Source organism: Mobula birostris, chromosome 20, assembly GCF_030028105.1.
Source record: "Mobula birostris isolate sMobBir1 chromosome 20, sMobBir1.hap1, whole genome shotgun sequence".
Classification (NCBI taxonomy): Eukaryota; Metazoa; Chordata; class Chondrichthyes; order Myliobatiformes; family Myliobatidae; genus Mobula; species Mobula birostris.
In genome coordinates this window covers 26,637,877-26,656,331 of record NC_092389.1, presented here as the reverse complement: position 1 = coordinate 26,656,331, position 18,455 = coordinate 26,637,877, and the positions used below count along the sequence as shown (strand labels likewise).

The 18,455-nt window shown below is 41.5% G+C and overlaps 1 protein-coding gene across 10 annotated transcripts in view; it reads left to right on the top strand.

Moving 5' to 3' along the window:
* pknox2 (pbx/knotted 1 homeobox 2) overlaps nt 1–18,455 on the top strand; it is a 522,498-nt gene that overhangs the window by 434,484 nt on the left and 69,559 nt on the right. For 8 of the 10 annotated variants that reach the window (XM_072238378.1, XM_072238374.1, XM_072238375.1 and 5 more), the window contains 2 exons: nt 9,038–9,135; nt 15,115–15,165. In XM_072238378.1, the coding sequence (XP_072094479.1) occupies nt 9,038–9,135; nt 15,115–15,165 (149 nt within the window). The remainder of the gene's footprint in view (nt 1–9,037; nt 9,136–15,114; nt 15,166–18,455) is intronic. The other 2 variants (XM_072238384.1, XM_072238383.1) reach the window with 1 other exon arrangement.

Here is an 18,455-nt window from a genome sequence, read left to right as displayed (position 1 = left end):
GAGATGGCAATTTACATGAGCATCATGCTAGGCTATTTCAGAGCTTTTTGATAAAGAGACTGGAGTTGCATCTAGACCAGATCAGTTAAGGATGACCCATTTCCTTGTTAAGAGTACCTTGCTGAACTGCTATGTTAGCATAGACTACAAGTGCCATGGTCACATTTACTGATGCCAGCTGCTTACTTCCATATTTCCTTGCAATATCACTACCTTTTTTATTCTCAGAGAATATTGACCATACTTACAGATCACAGAGATGCCCATGTTTTATCAGTCATTTCAAACCTACATTCCAACTTTTAAGGACTTGGTGTTGCTCTGAGCAGAATTTTTTGTCAACAAATAGGATATACTGAATATCTTCATGTAGTGAAAGGAAATGAACTGGAAGAGATTCAGATTTATTTATCACTAATGTACATCAAAACACACAATGAAGTGCATCGTTTGCATTAACAACCAACACACCCAAGGATGTGCTGGGGGCAGCCTGTGTGTGTTGCAGTCTTTCCGGTGACAACGTAGCATGTCCGCCATGCGCGGCAGAACAACACAGAACACAACCAAACAGCAAGCCCTATTCCTCCCGCACTCCCACCCACCCACGCACGTACACCCAGCTCAGGCCGTCTTCTTCAGCCTCCAGTCTCGTGGAATTGCAGACATTGGGCCTTTGACTTCCCCAGAGGACTCGCAGAGGGGAAAAGTGCTGGCATGAATTACATGAATTAGAATCATAAATCCATATAACACAGAAAAAAAGGCCCTTGAGCCCATTGAAACAGTTCCAACCACCTATTTACACTAACCCTACATTAATTTCATTTCATTCACATCGATCCTACCACTCACCAACACTCTAGTTGATCTTAACTATTTAACTGATCAACCTGCACATCTTTGGGATATGGGAGGAGACTGACATGGTCATGTGGAGATCACGCAAGCTCCCAGCCAGTTGGCACTGGAGATCAGACTTGTACCTGGATCTCTGGCACTGTGAGGCAGTGGCTCTCCTTGTCTCAGTATGCTGGGTTAGGTGGGCGAAACAGCCTGTTTCTGTGTTGTAATCATTGTGTATTTCTGTGATTTCCCTTTCTAGTTTGCAGACTGTAATAGAACAGTTGTACTGCAAATCTCTACGTTGTTGCAATATGTATCAGAATCTGACCAGGGTGTATACCATGGATTTTGTGCTCATTGTTCTGGATCTTTTACACATTCCAAAAGGAGTGAAGCTATTTACTTCTATAACTATATGGAAGTTTGGAACCTCTGTGCAGTTATTGACTGTAATCCTGATTTACTCTGCCCCTGGGCTCTTCATGACAGAGCATGAACTTCCTCAAATTTCTCAGCACCTCGGCCGAGAAAGCCGCCACTGAGCCTGCAGCAGGTCAGGGTTGAACTTATTCTCAGTGAGAAAAGTAAAGGAGGTGGTTAAGTACAACTTGACTTTAGATTTTCTTTTGATTTATTGAGTGGGGCTGAAGTATTTGTTATTGAATAGGATTTTCAAGTTTTTATGGAGATACAAGAGACTGCCGTTACTGGAATCTGGAACAACAAGCCAAGTGCTGGAGGAACTCAGCAGCTTCAGGCAGCATCTAGATGAATGGTCTTAACCTGAAAGTTGATTTTCAGTTTCCCTGCATAGATGCTGCTTGACCTGAAAGTGATCCTCCAACATCTTGTGCTTTTTTCCCCCAAATTTTTAAGTTTGGCAGGCTGTAAGACTTGCGCTGCATGTCAAAGCTAATCCTGGGCTGGGCTTTCCATGTGTTCAGACTGGTCTTGTATCAGGGCTGTGGAACTTTGTACCAGGAAACCTCTCCATATAAGATTGAACAACACAGCATGGGAACAGACCCTATCACTGTGTCCCCATCAACCTGTTTTTTTAAAAATATATACTACCAACCCTAACCCATTATAGTTTCCCCACATTCCCATCAGCTCTTGTCAGATTCCATCACTCGCTTGCAAACTGAGGCAGCTTATAGGGACAAATTAATCTACCAATCCAGTCACGGAAAATGTGGAAAAAAGCATGCAGATGCTATTGAAAGTCAGGATTAAACTATGTCACAGTAGCTCTACAGTCGATCCTGGTTATTGAGCCACTGATGGGAAATTGAATGTTTTCCATTTTGGGCACCTGATATCCTTATCAAGCACCAACATCTGTTTATTATTGCTACTGGAAAAATGTTGAGGTTTTAGAGTGGATGCCTGGTAGTTTAACTGAGATATGTAGTGACCAAAGTAAGTAGAAGTGTTATCGGTATACAAATTCTTGTAGGACAGTGTCACAAACTGGGCGGTTTTGACTGGAATCACATTTCTCCAAAGATTTGTTGGTCCATCACTGCCTTATATAGTTGAAATATGAACTTGGGTGATAGTTTAAAATTTTATAACATCAAGGAATTAGACTATAGGTATTGGTCTAGTTATTTTCTAGTTTTTAATTATAGAAAAACTATGCCATGGTTTATGCCCTGCACTGGCTTCCTCCAATCTTTCTTTACCATGCTCCACGAGTTTCTTTTATTTATTAATTAATTTCCTGGGAAATAATCATTGCTGCTCAGGCCAGCATTTATTGCTGATGTATCAAGGACATCTTCAAGATGTGGTGCCTCAAGAAGATGGCATTTAACATTTAGGACCCTCACTATCCTTGACTTGCACTCTTGTCGTTACTACATCTGGTGAGGAGGTGCAGAGCTTGAAGACCCACATTCTTAGGAACAACTTCTTCTCCTCCTCCATCAGATTTCCGGACTGTCCATGAACTCATGAACCCTACCTCATTATTCCCTGTTTTTATTGCATTACTTATTTATTTTGTGATTCATTTTAATTTTCTGCCTTTGAACTGTCCTGCTGCTGCAAAATAACATTTCATGTTATATGTCAGTGATAACAAACCTGACTCTGGTCCCCTAAATGCCACCAAAGATGGCAGTAAGCCATCGTCTTGAACTGTTGCAGTTTTTCTGAAGAATGAGCCCCCTCATTGCGTGTGGGAGGGTGCACCAGGATTTACACCTTGCAACAATGAGGAGTTGCTTCAACTTGTTCACCTGTGGCATCTACCTGGACAGGTTCATTCTGGATCTGGAGGGTCGAGCGTGCTAATAGGCGTGTGGAGGGGTGGACTGGGTCCGAGGTGATGAAGCCTAGGACCTGCGCTTGGAAATCTCTGAGCATTTCATAGCTTTCCATCTGTCAAAAGACTGTCAACTGATGGAGAAATATAAAGCTATTTGCAATTTAAATGGATTGAAATTTAAAAAAGGTTTACAAGATTCAAATACAAAGTATTTAAAACAAAGGATTAAATAACATAAAATGAAATAAGTTGAGCAGTTATCTTTTCCCATTGGTGCCCCCTCTATATCCACAAGCCTTCCTTGACATAAAGACCATAAAATACAAGAGCATAATTAGTCCAGTCAGCCTACCGGGTCTGCTCTGCCATTCAATCATGGATGATTTTCTTTTAACTCCCATTCTCCCCGTAACTCTTGCCAATCAAGAACCAGTAAAGCCAGGTCTTTGTTGCTCCACTATTCTGCCTGATAATGTGTCCTCAGATGCAGTAGTGCCCGACCTTCAGCACGTCTCAAACTTCGCCCTTTAGCATGTCTCAAGCTTTGACCTTTGACCCGCCATCTGCCAAAGGCCAAGGTATGTTTACAACTGATAGGCAGCTGAATCTTTTGGACCTGCCTGCGATTTGTCAGCATGATATAGGTCATTGTCTCACAGACATAACAGAATTAATTTGCCAATAAAATACTTACTTTGCGTGCTGGTTATTAGCGCAGCACTTGCTGGCTGCAGTTAACAGTTCCGGTCAGAACAGCTGACTTTCAGCAGCTGAAATTTCAGTTGGACCCAGACTTCCACACCTGTACTGTTGAATGTGGAAATCTGAGATATTGTACATGAGTAATGGCACCGTGCCATGCTTAAACACAAAGAAGTCCACAGGTGCTGGAAATCCAAAGCAACGCATGCAAAATGCTGGAGGAACTCAGCAGGTCAGGCAGAACGTATGGAAATTAATAGATAGCTGATGTTTTGGGCTGAGACCCTTCTTCAGCACTGAGAAGGAAGGGGGAAAATGCCAGAATAAAAAGATGGGGGGAGGGGAAGGAGGCGAGCTGGAAGGTGAGAGGTGAAGCCAGCTGGGTGGGGAAGGTCAAGGACTGGAGAAGAAGGAATCAGATCGGAGAGACGAGTGAACCATAGGAAAAAGGGAAGGAGGGGCACTGGGAGAGGTGATAGGCAGGTGAGAAGAGGAGAAAGTTAGTGGGGAACAAGGGAGGGGGTTAAATTTGATTACCGGGAGAAATCGATATTCATGAAGTTGAAGACCACCCAATAGGAATATAAGATGTTGCTCCTCCACCCTGAGGGTGGCCTCATCTTGGCACAAGAGGAGGCGATGGATCGACACGTCAGAACGGGAATGGAAAGTCCCCCACTTGTGGCAGATGGTGTGGAGGTGTTTGACAAAGTGGTCCCCCAATTTACAGTGGGTCTCACCGATGTAAAGGAGACCACATCGGGAACACCAGACGCAATAGACAACCCCAGAAGATTCACAGGTGAAGTGTTGCCTCACCTGAAACATAGAAACATAGAAAATAGGTGCAGGAGTAGGCCATTCGGCCCTTTGAGCCTGCACCGCCATTCAGTATGATCATGGCTGATCATCCAACTCAGAACCCTGTACCAGCCTTCCCTCCATACCCCCGATCCCTTTAGCCACAAGGGCCATATCTAACTCCCTCTTAAATATATCCAATGAACTGGCCTCAACTGTTTCCTGTGGCAGAGAATTCCACAGATTCACCACTCTCTGTGTGAAAAAGTTTTTCCTCATCTCGGTCCTAAAAGGCTTCCCCTTTATCCTCAAACTGTGACCCCTCGTTCTGGACTTCCCCAACATCGGGAACAATCTTCCTGCATCTAGCCTGTCCAATCCCTTTAAGATTTTATACGTTTCAATAAGATCCCCCCTCAATCTCCTAAATTCCAACGAGTATAAGCCTAGTCAATCCAGTCTTTCATCATATGAAAGTCCTGCCATCCCAGGAATCAATCTGGTGAACCTTCTTTGTACTCCCTCTATGGCAAGGATGTCTTTCCTCAGATTAGGGGACCAAAACTGCACACAATACTCCAGGTATGGTCTCACCAAAGCCTTGTACAACTGCAGTAGTACCTCCCTGCTCCTGTACTCGAATCCTCTCGCTATAAATGCCAGCATACCATTCGCCTTTTTCACCGCCTGCTGTACCTGCATGCCCACTTTCAATGACTGGTGTATAATGACACCCAGGTCTCGTTGCACCTCCCCTTTCCCTAATCGGCCACCATTCAGATAATAATCTGTTTTCATGTTCTTGCCACCAAAGTGGATAACCTCACATTTATCCACATTAAATTGCATCTGCCATGAATTTGCTCACTCACCTAACCTATCCAAGTCACCCTGCATCCTCTTAGCATCCTCCTCACAGCTAACATTGCCACCCAGCTTTGTGTCATCCGCAAACTTGGAGATGCGGCATTTAATTCCCTCATCTAAGTCATTAATATATATGTTGTAAACAACTGGGGTCCCAGCACTGAGCCTTGCGGTACCCCACTAGTCAGTGCCTGCCATTCTGAAAAGGTCCCGTTTATTCCCACTCTTTGCTTCCTGTCTGCCAACCAATTCTCTATCCACATCAATAACATACCCCAATACTGTGTGCTTTAAGTTTGCACACTAATCTCCTGTGTGGGACCTTGTCAAAAGCCTTTTGAAAATCCAAATATACCACAGCCACTGGTTCTCCCCTATCCACTCTACTAGTTACATCCTCAAAAAATTCTATGAGATTCATCAGACATGATTTTCCTTTCACAAATCCATGCTGACTTTGTCCGATGATATCACCGCTTTCCAAATGTGCTGTTATCACATCTTTGATAACTGACTCCAGCATTTTCCCCACCACCAATGTTAGGCTAACTGGTCTATAATTTCCCGGTTTCTCTCTCCCTCCTTTTTTAAAAAGCGGGGTTAAATTAGCCACCCTCCAATCCTCAGGAACTAATCCAGAATCTAAAGAGTTTTGAAAAATTGTCACTAATGCATCCACTATTTCTTGGGCTACTTCCTTAAGCACTCTGGGATGCAGACCATCTGGCCCTGGGGATTTATCTGCCTTTAATCCCTTCAATTTACCTAACACCACTTCCCTACTAACATGTATTTCCCTCAGTTTCTCCATCTCACTGGAAGGACTACCTGGGGCAGTATATTAGGAAATGCAAATTAGGAGCAGGACTTGGCTACTGCACCTGCTCTGATATAAAGTAAGTTCATGGCTGATCCAATTACAGTCTCAGCCTGACATTCCTATCTACCTGTGGTTGTCAGGAAATGTAGGGGAGGCTTGTCCCAAGTACAGAGCAGCAGAGATGATTTAGTGGTGAGTGATAAACTGCAAAATAGCAAGCCACGAGGGGCTACAAAACAAGAGAGCCCAGATACTTAACACAACAAGGTAACTGAAGGCTAGGAGCAACTGGTTGAGGCTGGACAGTTCAAATGAGGACTGGATTTAAATAGACTGCAGGTGATGAGTTGGAAATGAGGGGCAGGTGACTCCTGTAAACTGGGTGGAGAATGGGGGGTACCGGTTTGTGCAGTTCTGACAGTTGTAACTTTTATCTCCTTGCTTTTTGTAATTCAGATCCTGCATCAGGTCTAACCTGTCTTAGGATACAAGAGCAAACTGATTTCATTTGGGATTCTAGTCCTAATTCTACAGGGCAAAGAGAATGTTAAACAATTCTTTTTATTTTAGTTCAATATTTTTAGATTATCTCCAAATGTTTTTTGTGTTTGTAATTAAAATCTTAGTAATTTTTTAAATAATTAGTTTCAGAATTCATAGCTCTGAGATGCCCCTGAATGCCAGAGGTGTTTAAACCTTTTACAATTCCTATAAATTTGACAATGGGTAAAGCCCCACCTCCATCTCCACCTTCTGTCAAAGTCTTTTGGCAATATTCCAGGTGTGTTGTTCCTGCCCAAGAGCTTGTCACTGCTGTGGTAACATCTCCCAATTCAAAGTTCCAGAGGACCAGCTAACTTAGCCCTCAGAATTCAACCCTGGTGTATCGGGCTTGAGCAGTGGGTTATATTTGTCCAAGGTCTCCTTTCTTTCACTAATTATGCTTGGAAATTTTGAGTGTACTCATTGCGTGCCAGTGGCGTGAAGTTTCACAAATTACATCTTCATGAGAGAAGCAAGCCTGTTTAATTAGTGGCATTAGGTCGCTGGTTGGTTGTTACCGAGGATGGGAATGCAAGAAAAAATAATTTGTCATCAGTCATATGATGGCACTCTTCTCTCCATTTTCAAAGCATTTTTTTCTCAACTCATTTTTAGAAAGGAGTTGTTCTTGGGATAGTGGTTGACATTGTCAAGGAAGTATTTATTGCCCAACCTTGGTTGACCTCAGGGCATTGAATCAATTATGCGGTGCAGAGCTAGAGTTTCACGTAGGCCATTACTTTACCTAAGGACATTAATTTTCATAATAATTGGCAACTTTTTTTTTGATAATGCGTCACATACAAGATTTATTGAATTTCTTTTCACAACTTGCTATTTTATGAAGTGCACTGTAAAACCTTGGGGTTGTCAGTCCTGTAACATAACCACTAGCCAATTAAACGTATTTTTTTAAACCAAATTTTCTGTCGCCATGCTTAGTCTTTCTTTCTCTGGTTCAGTATACCTTTCCTATTTGCCCTGTTGCTCAATACATCCCAGTCCATGGCAACCTGATTTGTTATTTTGTTGGTTTATTATTGTCACATGTACCAAAGTACACATGAGAAACATTGGTTTTTATGCCCGCAAGACAGTTTGTTTCATCACATTAGTACATTGAGGTTATACAGGGGAAAACAAAAACAGAATGCAGAATAAAGTGTTACAATTACAGGGGGAGTGCAGGGTGGCCAGACAGTAAGGTGCAAGGCCACGATGAGGTAGATTATCAGGTTAAAAGTCCATTTTGTAGTACTAGAAGGTCATTCAATAACAGTGGGATAGAAGCTGCTCTTGAGTATTGTGAGGTTGCATTGGTTTATTGGTTAAAACAATAACTATTTTTGTGGCAGCTCTGAACAAACTTATCACTTCTTTTGTTATTCATTACATTTTAATTTTCTTTTCATGTAAAATGCCTAAAAAATTGACATTACTTAGTATGAGGAGAAATAAGCCAACTTTCAGATAACTTATCTATTATCAGTTGCCAGACGCAGCTGCGATTTTGTAAACGTGTATGCATTAGTGGTGTATCAATGTGTATCAGATTCTGAGAATCAGATCATTTTGAAATTTTATTCCAGTTGTGTAAAATCTAACCTGCAATGTGACGGTTATCAGGATGTAAACCATTGTCCTGTGTTATTAAATGATTATAAGCAAGTTTGTGGAACCTGATTACAAATAGCCCAGAGACCTGACTTGTGTTTAGGGGGTGGGAGGGGGAGCGAGAGTAGTGCCATTCCCATTTGGGCCCTTGACATCCAGTGTAGCAACTGAAAAGCCACATTGTTATAAAACAGCAGAACAATTTTAGATATTTCCTGTACAACTGACAAAATACGGTTAACAGAGTTTAAAGAGTTAAGAATTTTACCTTTCTGAAATCCTTGGCCCTTGATTACCATTCCCAGTAGCTGAGAAATAGATGCGTCATAAAATCTCATTTGCAGATAATATTTTGTCTGCTTTAGTTGCATTATTGGATTGCTTTTCCTATATTATTTTGTCTGCTTTACCTGCATTATTTTGTTTGCCCTTTCTGTATTGTCTTGCCCCATTTGACTCTGGAATAATAAAACTGTACCACATGAATGCAGATTAATTTGTGATAGTGAGATTCTAAAAAGGGAAATGAAAATATTTCCATGTTATCTTTGTGCTGTGTTCTTACGCAGGTGGAACAATTTACCAGCCGGTAACTATGGTAACCTCTCAGGGTCAAGTGGTGACCCAGGCCATTCCGCAGGGTACAATACAGATCCAGAATACACAGGTAAGAGATATAGACAATTTTTGTCACCCTATGTATTTAGCCTTTGAGATCAAAGCATTAGCATCACTATGTCTAATCTCTGAATTTTCCTGATTCAATTACCTTAACATCAGACACAAACAGCCTCCATAAATCAGACTGAAAATTGGACAGGGATACATCACAGGTTCAGCTGAGTGCCTGACTCGGGGATCTGCCCCTCCCCAAGAAAACCAGTACAAATCATGAGAGAACATGAGCCACAGTCAGAGTACTGATTATTTCCCAATCAAAATATTGTTAATGCAGGTTACTGACTTAAATACTTTGAGATGAAAGTGCATATATGGAAGAATGGATAAAGATAAATTGTGTCCGGACCTGTTGTGGCCCAGTAAACATATTCCTGAACAGTACACCTCATGATATCTGATTTTTCACTTCACTGTTCATGGAATCTTGCTGTGCACATTGGACATTGGTCAATGTAATGATATTAATTCCTTTTTAAAAAGTAATTTACTGATTGGACCACCTTCAAGTTATGTAAATCTCCATTACAAATACTGCCACAATGAGGCCAATCTCAGGGTGGAGGAGCAACACTTCATATTCCATCTAGGTAGCCTCCAACCTGATTGCAAGAACATTGATTTCTCCTTCCAGTAATTTTCCCCTCCTCCTTCCCTCTTCTTCTATTCCCTACTGTGGCCTCTTACAACTTATCACCTGCCTATCACCACCCCCTGCTACCATTCCTTCTCACCTTTCTCCCATGATCCACTCTCCTTTCCTGCCTATCCTATCAGATTCCTTCTTCTCCAGTCCTTTGCCTTTTCCACCTATTGCCTCCCAGCTTCCAACGTCACCCCTCCCCCATCCACCTGGTTTCACCTATCTCCTTCTAGCTTCTCCTCCTTCCCCTCCTCTCCCTCCTCCCACCTTCTTACTCTGGCATCTTCCCCCTTCCTATCCAGTCTTGATGAAGGGTCTCAGCCCAAAACGTCAACTGTTTATTCATTTCCATAGATGCTGCCTAAGCTGCTGAGTTCTTCCAGCATTTTGTGTGTACTGCTCTGGATTTCCAGCATCTGTGGAATCTCTTCTGTTTATCATTAGAAGTACTTGCCTGTTTTTGTGTTCACCAACATGTGGGGATTGGATGCTACAGTGAATTAGACACTTACGATTTTAAAATCATTTCAAATTGATTGGCATGACTATCTGCTGGCCTTAAGCATACTGTTTAAATGAAATCAGAATTCACCTCCTTCAAGGTTTCAAACGTACATTTATTGTCAGAGAAATGTATACAACATACATCCTGAAATGCTTTTTCCTCGCAACCATCCACGAAAAACAGAGGAGTGCCCCCAAAGAATGAATGACGGTTAAGTGTTAGAACCCCAAAGTCCGCCCCCCCCCAGCTCCCCTCCCTCCCGCATGTAAGTAGCAGCAAGCAATGATCCCCCCTCCCCCACCGGCAAAAAAAGAAGCATTGGCACCCACCACCGAGCACTCAAGCGTGAGCAAAGACACAGACTTGAGGTACTCCAAAGACTACTTGTTCACCCGGTATTTGACATACCGCAGGCTCTCTCCCTCCCTAATAAGGGAGAAAGAGGTGTCTCTGTTTCATTGAGAGGGGAGACATAATAAACAACTCGCTGGTTTACGATGTTAAAAGTCCGTTGCATCACTTTTTCCGAGCTCTGTGCCCAAAGATCTCGTGTCTCTGGGCACACAGCCTTAGATCTTCCATCTCCCATGACACACTGATCTCCTGCCTGGACACCGACCTTTATCTGCCCATCTCCAGAGCCATGAGATCTCGGCCCTCTGAAGGTGAGCTGAGCTCTTAGGCTGCGCCTTTGGCGTGCCGAATAATGACCAGTTGTGAAACCCCCGAGAGCAGGTCCCATTTCCACAAAGAACTGTAGTCAGCGTGTAACTCCAGGTCAGGGTCTTCAAAAGAGCCCTGAAAGGGAAAAATAGAGATATTAAAGATGGAAATAGAGCTGTTTCTGAAGATGCAAGCAAAGGAGTCGCCGTTAGGTGCCATTAATCCTCCTAAGCTCCTCCCTTAAGAGGACAAGATCCTGATGGATCTTGTCCACAGCACTGATTGATGCTAAAGTTTAGATGGTCAAAGTTACATCAGAAATCCAGTGGCAGTTACTGGAGTTGGGATACTTATGTGAATTATGCACAGCAATGGGACAGAATGCAAAGAGTTTTACTGTTTCTGCTTCTAAAGAGATTGAGACTGATGGAGAGAGTTTGTTGCCTCTCATCTTAAGCATAATTTTGATCAAAAGATGTTAGTAACACTGAAGAGGCAGAAGTTTTTGGCAACAATGGAATCAATGTAGAAATTGAATATACTCATTATATTTTTATATGCAAGTCACATTTGAGATATCGATTAACATAGGTGGACTCTAATACCCAAGCCTTGCCCTCCCTTTCTGCCAGTCTCATTGTTCAGTAGTCAGAGTAATGGAATCTCCATCTGCAATGATGTCTTCACCATTCTTGTGTTTTGTGCCAGTCCATGATGTGAGCCCCTTCATCAACTCACACCTCACAGTTCAGTGGAGCCATTCTCACTAATCGGGCCACACTATCACAGAAGGACAATGAATCTCACCTCCTCCCTTCACTGCCATGTTCCTCACCTTCATGGTTGTCTTTTCGGTAGCTGCCATGCAGAGATGCTTTTAAATTCTTATTCACTTCCAGTGAATCAGTAAATACAAGACACTTACAAGCTCTGATTGCAGTTGTTAAAGATGCCATACAGGCCTTGTTTAAGTCCATAAGGCAAAGGAACAGAATTAGGCAATCCATCCCATCATGTTTACTCTGTCATTCACTTACTTATTTGGGCCCTTAGCTCCCAGTGGATCATAGGCTATCGATGACCTCCCGTGTTCATCATCCTCTGAAGTCGATGATATGGTTGGAGTTCATCAACACTTCTGCAATCCATTGCATCCACTGTGATCACTGCAATACCATTAAATACTGTGTGGCTTGATCACACCAATTAAAAGAACATTAATCACACCTAGGAAGGGCGTTGGCCTACACAGGTTTACCAGAGCCCTGTTGACCCGGCCTTGCCCGTTTCTATCTCTCACGACGGGGACATGGGGTTGGACTTTGAGAGGTTCTGCCATTCAATCATGGCTGATTAATTTTCAGTTCCAATCACCAGCCTTCACTGTTCTTCCCTTAACCTTTAAACCCTTTACCAATCAAATCTACCATTTTTCCCTAAATACACCCAGTGACTTGACCTCCACTGCCATCTGGCAAAGTATGCCACAGATTCACCACCCCCTGGTTGAAGAAATTCTTTGTTACCTCAGTTTCAAAGGGCATCCTCTCATTCTGAGGTTTGACCTCAGATCCTAGATTCTCCTACGATTGGAAAATCCCTTCCACATTCACTTTATCCAGCCCTTTCAGTATTCAGTAGAAAACCCTCCCTTATCCTTCTGAGCCGCATTAAGTACAGGCCTAGAGCTATATATTATGCTTATAAGTTTTTTCTTCCAGGGATCCATATAGTGGAAAGAATGCCATTGCACTGCTTATGAGATATCCTTGCCCAATATTTGAATCTGTTGAGAGATTTCAAATGGGCGATAGCTCTATACACAGCACATGTTGGCAACGAAAGAGAGTGATATCCAGTTTCTGGACAGTTGTTTAAATAGGGTATGCACAATAAAGTTATTTGGTTGGATATCCTGTATGGGATAATATCACAATTTATTTCAATGTGTGAACAGTGACAGGAATCTGACAATAAATGTAATTACTGCAACGCCATTAAGTACTGTGTAGCTTGATCACACCAATTAAAAGAACATTAATCACACCAATGTTGTCCTGCATTTATTTTCAGGCCTGAAGTTCAGAGAATGTGCTAGTTGTCAAATCAGAAGGAAAATGATTATTTCTCATTGACTTTCACCAAATGATGCTGCATAGACAGCTCATTATTTTTTTTGAATAAGTAGAATTCTGACAGAAATCTTTATAAGTGCAACAATTCATTAGCACTTGCTGTGAGGCAATCGCTGCAAGATACCAAAAAAATTACCTTCTATAATGATATGGTGCCTTAAACTGGTCTTAATGATTGCAATTTTAACAGCAATTCTACTATATGAATACTCTTATTGCATTGTCTGTGTAAGGAATTGGGCCAAATAGTTGAAGAGACAAACCATGTGTTGGGCCTTCAATGAAGGTTCATCGCAGAGCCACCTCACACCTATCTCCCACTTTTCTCCATACATAAAATGTGAACAGGTTATTTAACCCTCAAACATATTTCTCCAGAGCAAGGTTTTGATTGACCCTCACTTTAATTCCAGTTGCCCCTTCTCACCCCCTTTGCTCAGATCCCTTGACAACCACGTGTGGTAAACAAGCTAAAGACCATAATCATGGAAGTTCAAATTATTGCTCAGCACCCACAACTTTTTGACACAGAGGATTCCAGCTTTCTATTAGATCCTGGTATATAAATGTCTGGCTCTAAATTTTAGCTTATTTTCTTTGTTCCTTTTCGGTAACAAGTTTTTTTCTTCATCTGCCCTATTGAGTTCTTTCAATGTCACAATCTGATCATACTAGTAAAGTGAACGTAGAATTTTAATCCAAGTGCAGGACCATTCTGAATTTTCTACCCACCTGTAACCGTCAGTTTTTATCATCCAAGGGCTGTTCAAATCACTCTTCCCATTTCTAAGAGCCCTAGAGAAGAAGCTAAGTGAGTTGCTTTCTTGAACCTTTGCAGTCTGTATGATGGAGCCATTTTTCTGGCGCTATTGCATCAATAGTTTCAGTATTTTGACCCACCAATTTTGAGAAAATACTGTATACTTCTAAGACATGATGTACATAAGAAACCAGAGTTGGAGTAGACTTATCAGCCATTTGAGCTTGCAACCTCGTTCAATATGATCAGATGGTGATGATCCAATCTTGGTTTCCTCCCCAAATCCTCTTACACCATTAAAATTCAAATGTTTATCAGCCTCTGCCCACCTCCACAGTTCTCTCAGATAGGACATTTCCAAAGGTACGTGACCCTGTAAGAGAAGAAATCCGTCCTTGTCTCCAACCAAAATGGAAGACAACATATTGTGAAACATTTCTCCTGGTTTGAAATACTCTGAGTGGGAGAATCAAGTTGTCAGCATCCATCCTGTCAACCCCCTTCAGGATCTTCTTTCAATAAGATCACCTCTTGTTTCTTCAAACCACTGAGATTTGGCCCAACCTCGCAACCTTTCTTCATAGATCAATGCCTTCATGCCAGGAATCAAACTAATGCATCTTCCCTGAATTGCCTCTAAAACAAATAGATCCTTCCTTAAAAAGGAGAACAAAGCTGTACCCAATTCTCCAGGTAAACCATCCCTAATTTTGCATTTCATGCCTCTTACAATAAACAAAATATTCCACTAGTCTTCGTAATAACTTGGTATATTTGCCTATTTGCCCGATAATATTTTGTACTTCATGTTCCAGGATCATTCTGTTTAAACAATTTGCTTGTTGATTCTTCAAACAAAAGTGGATAATCTCACATTTATACTTGTTCTGCCAGTTTCTTTACTCTTCATTTAACCTATCTACATCCCTTTGTGGGGGTCCCTTCATATCCATTACACAACTTGATAACTCACTTATAGATGTATCATTGGCAACTTGACTAACGGTATATTCAGTTTCTTCAGCCAAGTCATTGATATAAGTCGTTGAGGCCACAGCACCAGTCCCTGTGGCATTGAGTAATTGCCAATCCGAAGAAAGACTCATTTATCCTGGCTCTATTTGCTGTTAGCCATGCCCTATCCATGCCAATGTACCATCCCCAATCTTGTACATTCTACCTTGTGTGTAATCTTACCAAATGGTGTGCAGCTAAGTGTCCAACTCGTATAAGCCTGTTAACTTTGCCCTTTCTTGTCACAGATATTTGGGAAGTGTTGCTGGAGTAGTCTTGGTACACACAGTGCACCATTGGTGAGTGAAGTTAACTTTAAAGGTGGTGGTGGTGGATATGATGGATGCCAGTCAGCCAGGCTTTGTTTTGGATGGTTTTGCCCATCCTGAGAACTCTTCGTGCTGCTTTGACCCAGCTAAATGAAGAGAATTCTATTATAATCTTGATTTGCACCTTGTGTTTAGTAGAAAGACCTTACAGAGTTGAGAGGTAAGCCACACACCACAGAACGACCTGGCCTCTGTAACCACTGTGTTTGCATCGCTGGTGACGTGACTTTAAATGCTCCACGTCGGAATTAACTCCCCCTTTAGCTTCCTCTGTTCTCAAGAAAATGCCCCCAGCCTGTCTATGCTTTCCTCCATAACTATACCCTTCCAGTCTCGGCAACATTCTTGCAAATCTCCTCTGCACCCATTCCGATCCAGTCACATCTTTATGGTGTTGTGAAGGTTACTCGCTACTTGTATTGGAGCTAAGAGGATTGGGCTTCAACAACGGCATTTGTCTTTGTGTTGATTGCTGTGACTTATTTCCACCTCAACACTAACTTTAGATCTGCTTGATGTAACATCCTGTCATGTTCTATCGTGGTATCAAGGGAATCCTTAGCCCCTCACTGCTGAAATTCAGTTCATTTTGTCCGTATATGGACCAAGGTTGTAATGAAGTCTGAACCAGAGTGGTCTCGGCAAAACCGAAACTGCCATCGGTGAGCAAGCCATTGATTAGTAAGTATTATTTGGTAAATCTAACTTGATAACATTACACCCAGGATTTTGATGATGCACAAATTTTTCGCTTCTTAGAAAATGCCATTGTTGTAGTTGTACTGGACTAGCAGAACAGCTGGATCAAGAGTGGAAATGCTCAGCAGTGCAGCTGAGATTCTGTTCAACAATATTGTAGTGTCTATGGTGTCTATATTACTAGTTATTTGATTATGGCTGAAGTTATAACCAAAATCTGATTTTACTACACACACGCTCTTCTTCAAAGTAGACTGGATAGAAATCTCGATAAAGACGAGAAAATCTACAGATGCTGGAAATCTGAGCAACACACATAAAATGCTGGAGGAACTCTGCAGGCCAGGCAACATCTATGGAAAAAGAGTAAACAGTTGCCGTTTTGGGCCAAGACCTAGATAATTTTTCTCTTTCTATCCAGCCCAGTGTCACTGAAAACAGTAACACCGTGACAACATAGAAGAAGGCTATGTGACCCATTTTGTTGATATTAGTCAAGAAAGAACTGTTCAGCCTAATCCAACTTTGCAGCACAAAGCCATAGAACATAGACATAGAACAATACAGCACAGTACAGCCCCTTTAACCCTGTTATTCTACTCTAAAATCAATTTAGCCCTTCTCTCTGCATGACCCTCCATTTTTCTTTCATCCATGTACCTCTGTAGGGGTCTCTTAAATGTACCACTATGCCTCTCATAATTTTAGTAACGTATCAGGTTTCCCTTTCGCCATTGGTACTCCAGGTAAAACAATCGAAGCTTGTCCAAATTCTCCTTATAGCTAATGCCCTCTCATTCAGGCAGCATCCAAGTAAACATCTTATGAACCAAATTCTCCATATCCTCCTTGCAATGGGGTGACCAGAACTACACACAATACTCCAATACAACTGCAACATATTCTATTAAATGTCTTCTCCTAACTCCTGCAATATAACGGCATCTTTTCTATAGGCGCAGTGGTCAGAGCTAGACGCAGTAATTCAACTCATCTAGTCCACAGTTTTATCTAAAAAGTTAATTTTGTTTTCTCCTTCAACAGATGCAGCCTGACCTGCTGAATGTTTCCATCAATTTCTATTTTTATTTCAGATTTCTACCGTTTGTAGTTTTTAAAAAATTTAATGGTGGATTTGCTTTGCTTTTGTATTCTATCACTTCGCTAATAAAGGTATCCAATAAGTCTTTTTAACCACCTTTTGATCTCTGAATCTTCAAACCTTCCCCATCTCTCCATCTAAGTTATTAGTATACATTGCAAGAAGCTAAGGATTGTGTATTGAGCCTTTTTGGAACTCAAGGTAATAGCCTTTCAGTCACTGTCAACAGTTTCTCTTTGCTTCCTATCACTGATACTGTTGAGGATCCATTTGTCACTTTGCCTGGATCCCACGTACTTTTAGCTTTTTGTTAGGTAGCCTATCATTTAGGACCCTGTCTAAGGCCATGCTAAAACTGCAGTGGACTACCTCCAATACATTGCTCCCCTCAACCCTTCTTGCTAGGGCAGGAACAAATTGATTACAATTAGTAAGGTGCAACCGTAACATATCAGTGTTGACTTCCTTGAGTGATCTCTGCCTTTTAAATGAAGGCTTTTATTGTCCTTCAGAACTACTCCCCAATCATTTGCCCACTATCAAACCCAACTGGCCTGTTACTGTTTGTTTTCTCCTTTCTTTTGTAAACAACAGTACAAAATAGTAGTCCTCCAGCCCCTTGACTAATCCTGTAGACAGGAAAGATTGAAAAATGAAAGTCAAAGCCTTTGCAGTTCTCTCCCTTGTTTCATTAAGCAGCTGGGGATCTATTTAATCTGGGTTTGGTGATTTATCCACTTTAAAAGGTGCTCAACCCTTCGTGTTTCCTTTTTTATTGTGTTTGTCCATTGAATATTTCACATTCTTCCTCTGTAACTATGATTTTGTCTTTTTCTATTGTTATCCCAAAGTTTCTGAATCCCTGTAAATAAAATCAGCTAATTCAACAAATAAATGATCTTCTAGACTATCTGGCTCAAAGAATTTATAGCAACTCTCTTGTGGTTAGGTAAAGATCACAGAGTTCTTAGAAACTTATGTAACTGAAAATGTTATTTGGCTTAAGTATGGGTATAGATTAATCCTTTTTCTTCCAAAATGCAATCTCTAGCCCTGTAGGATATCACTCTTCAAGTACTCATCCCATCATCTTTTAAATGTATTGAGGTTTCTGTCCCCAAAACCCTTGCAGGTATTGAGTTCCAGCCCTAATATTCTTTGGGACAAGAATATTTTCTTCAGCTTCTCTTTAATCTTCTACCAATTTATTTAACCTTGGCCTTTTGACTATCAACCACTCCACCAAGGAAATGGGTCCTTCGTCTTCACTCAGTCTCGGACCAATAACAAACAAGAGAAAGTCTGCAGATGCTGGAAATCCAGACAACACACACAAAATGCTGGAGGAACTCAGCAGGTCAGCCAGCATCTATGGAAAAGAGTACAGTTGACATTTCCTCCAGCATTTTGTGTGTGTTGCTAGGACCAATAATTTTGCATTCTTCAGATGAATATCCCC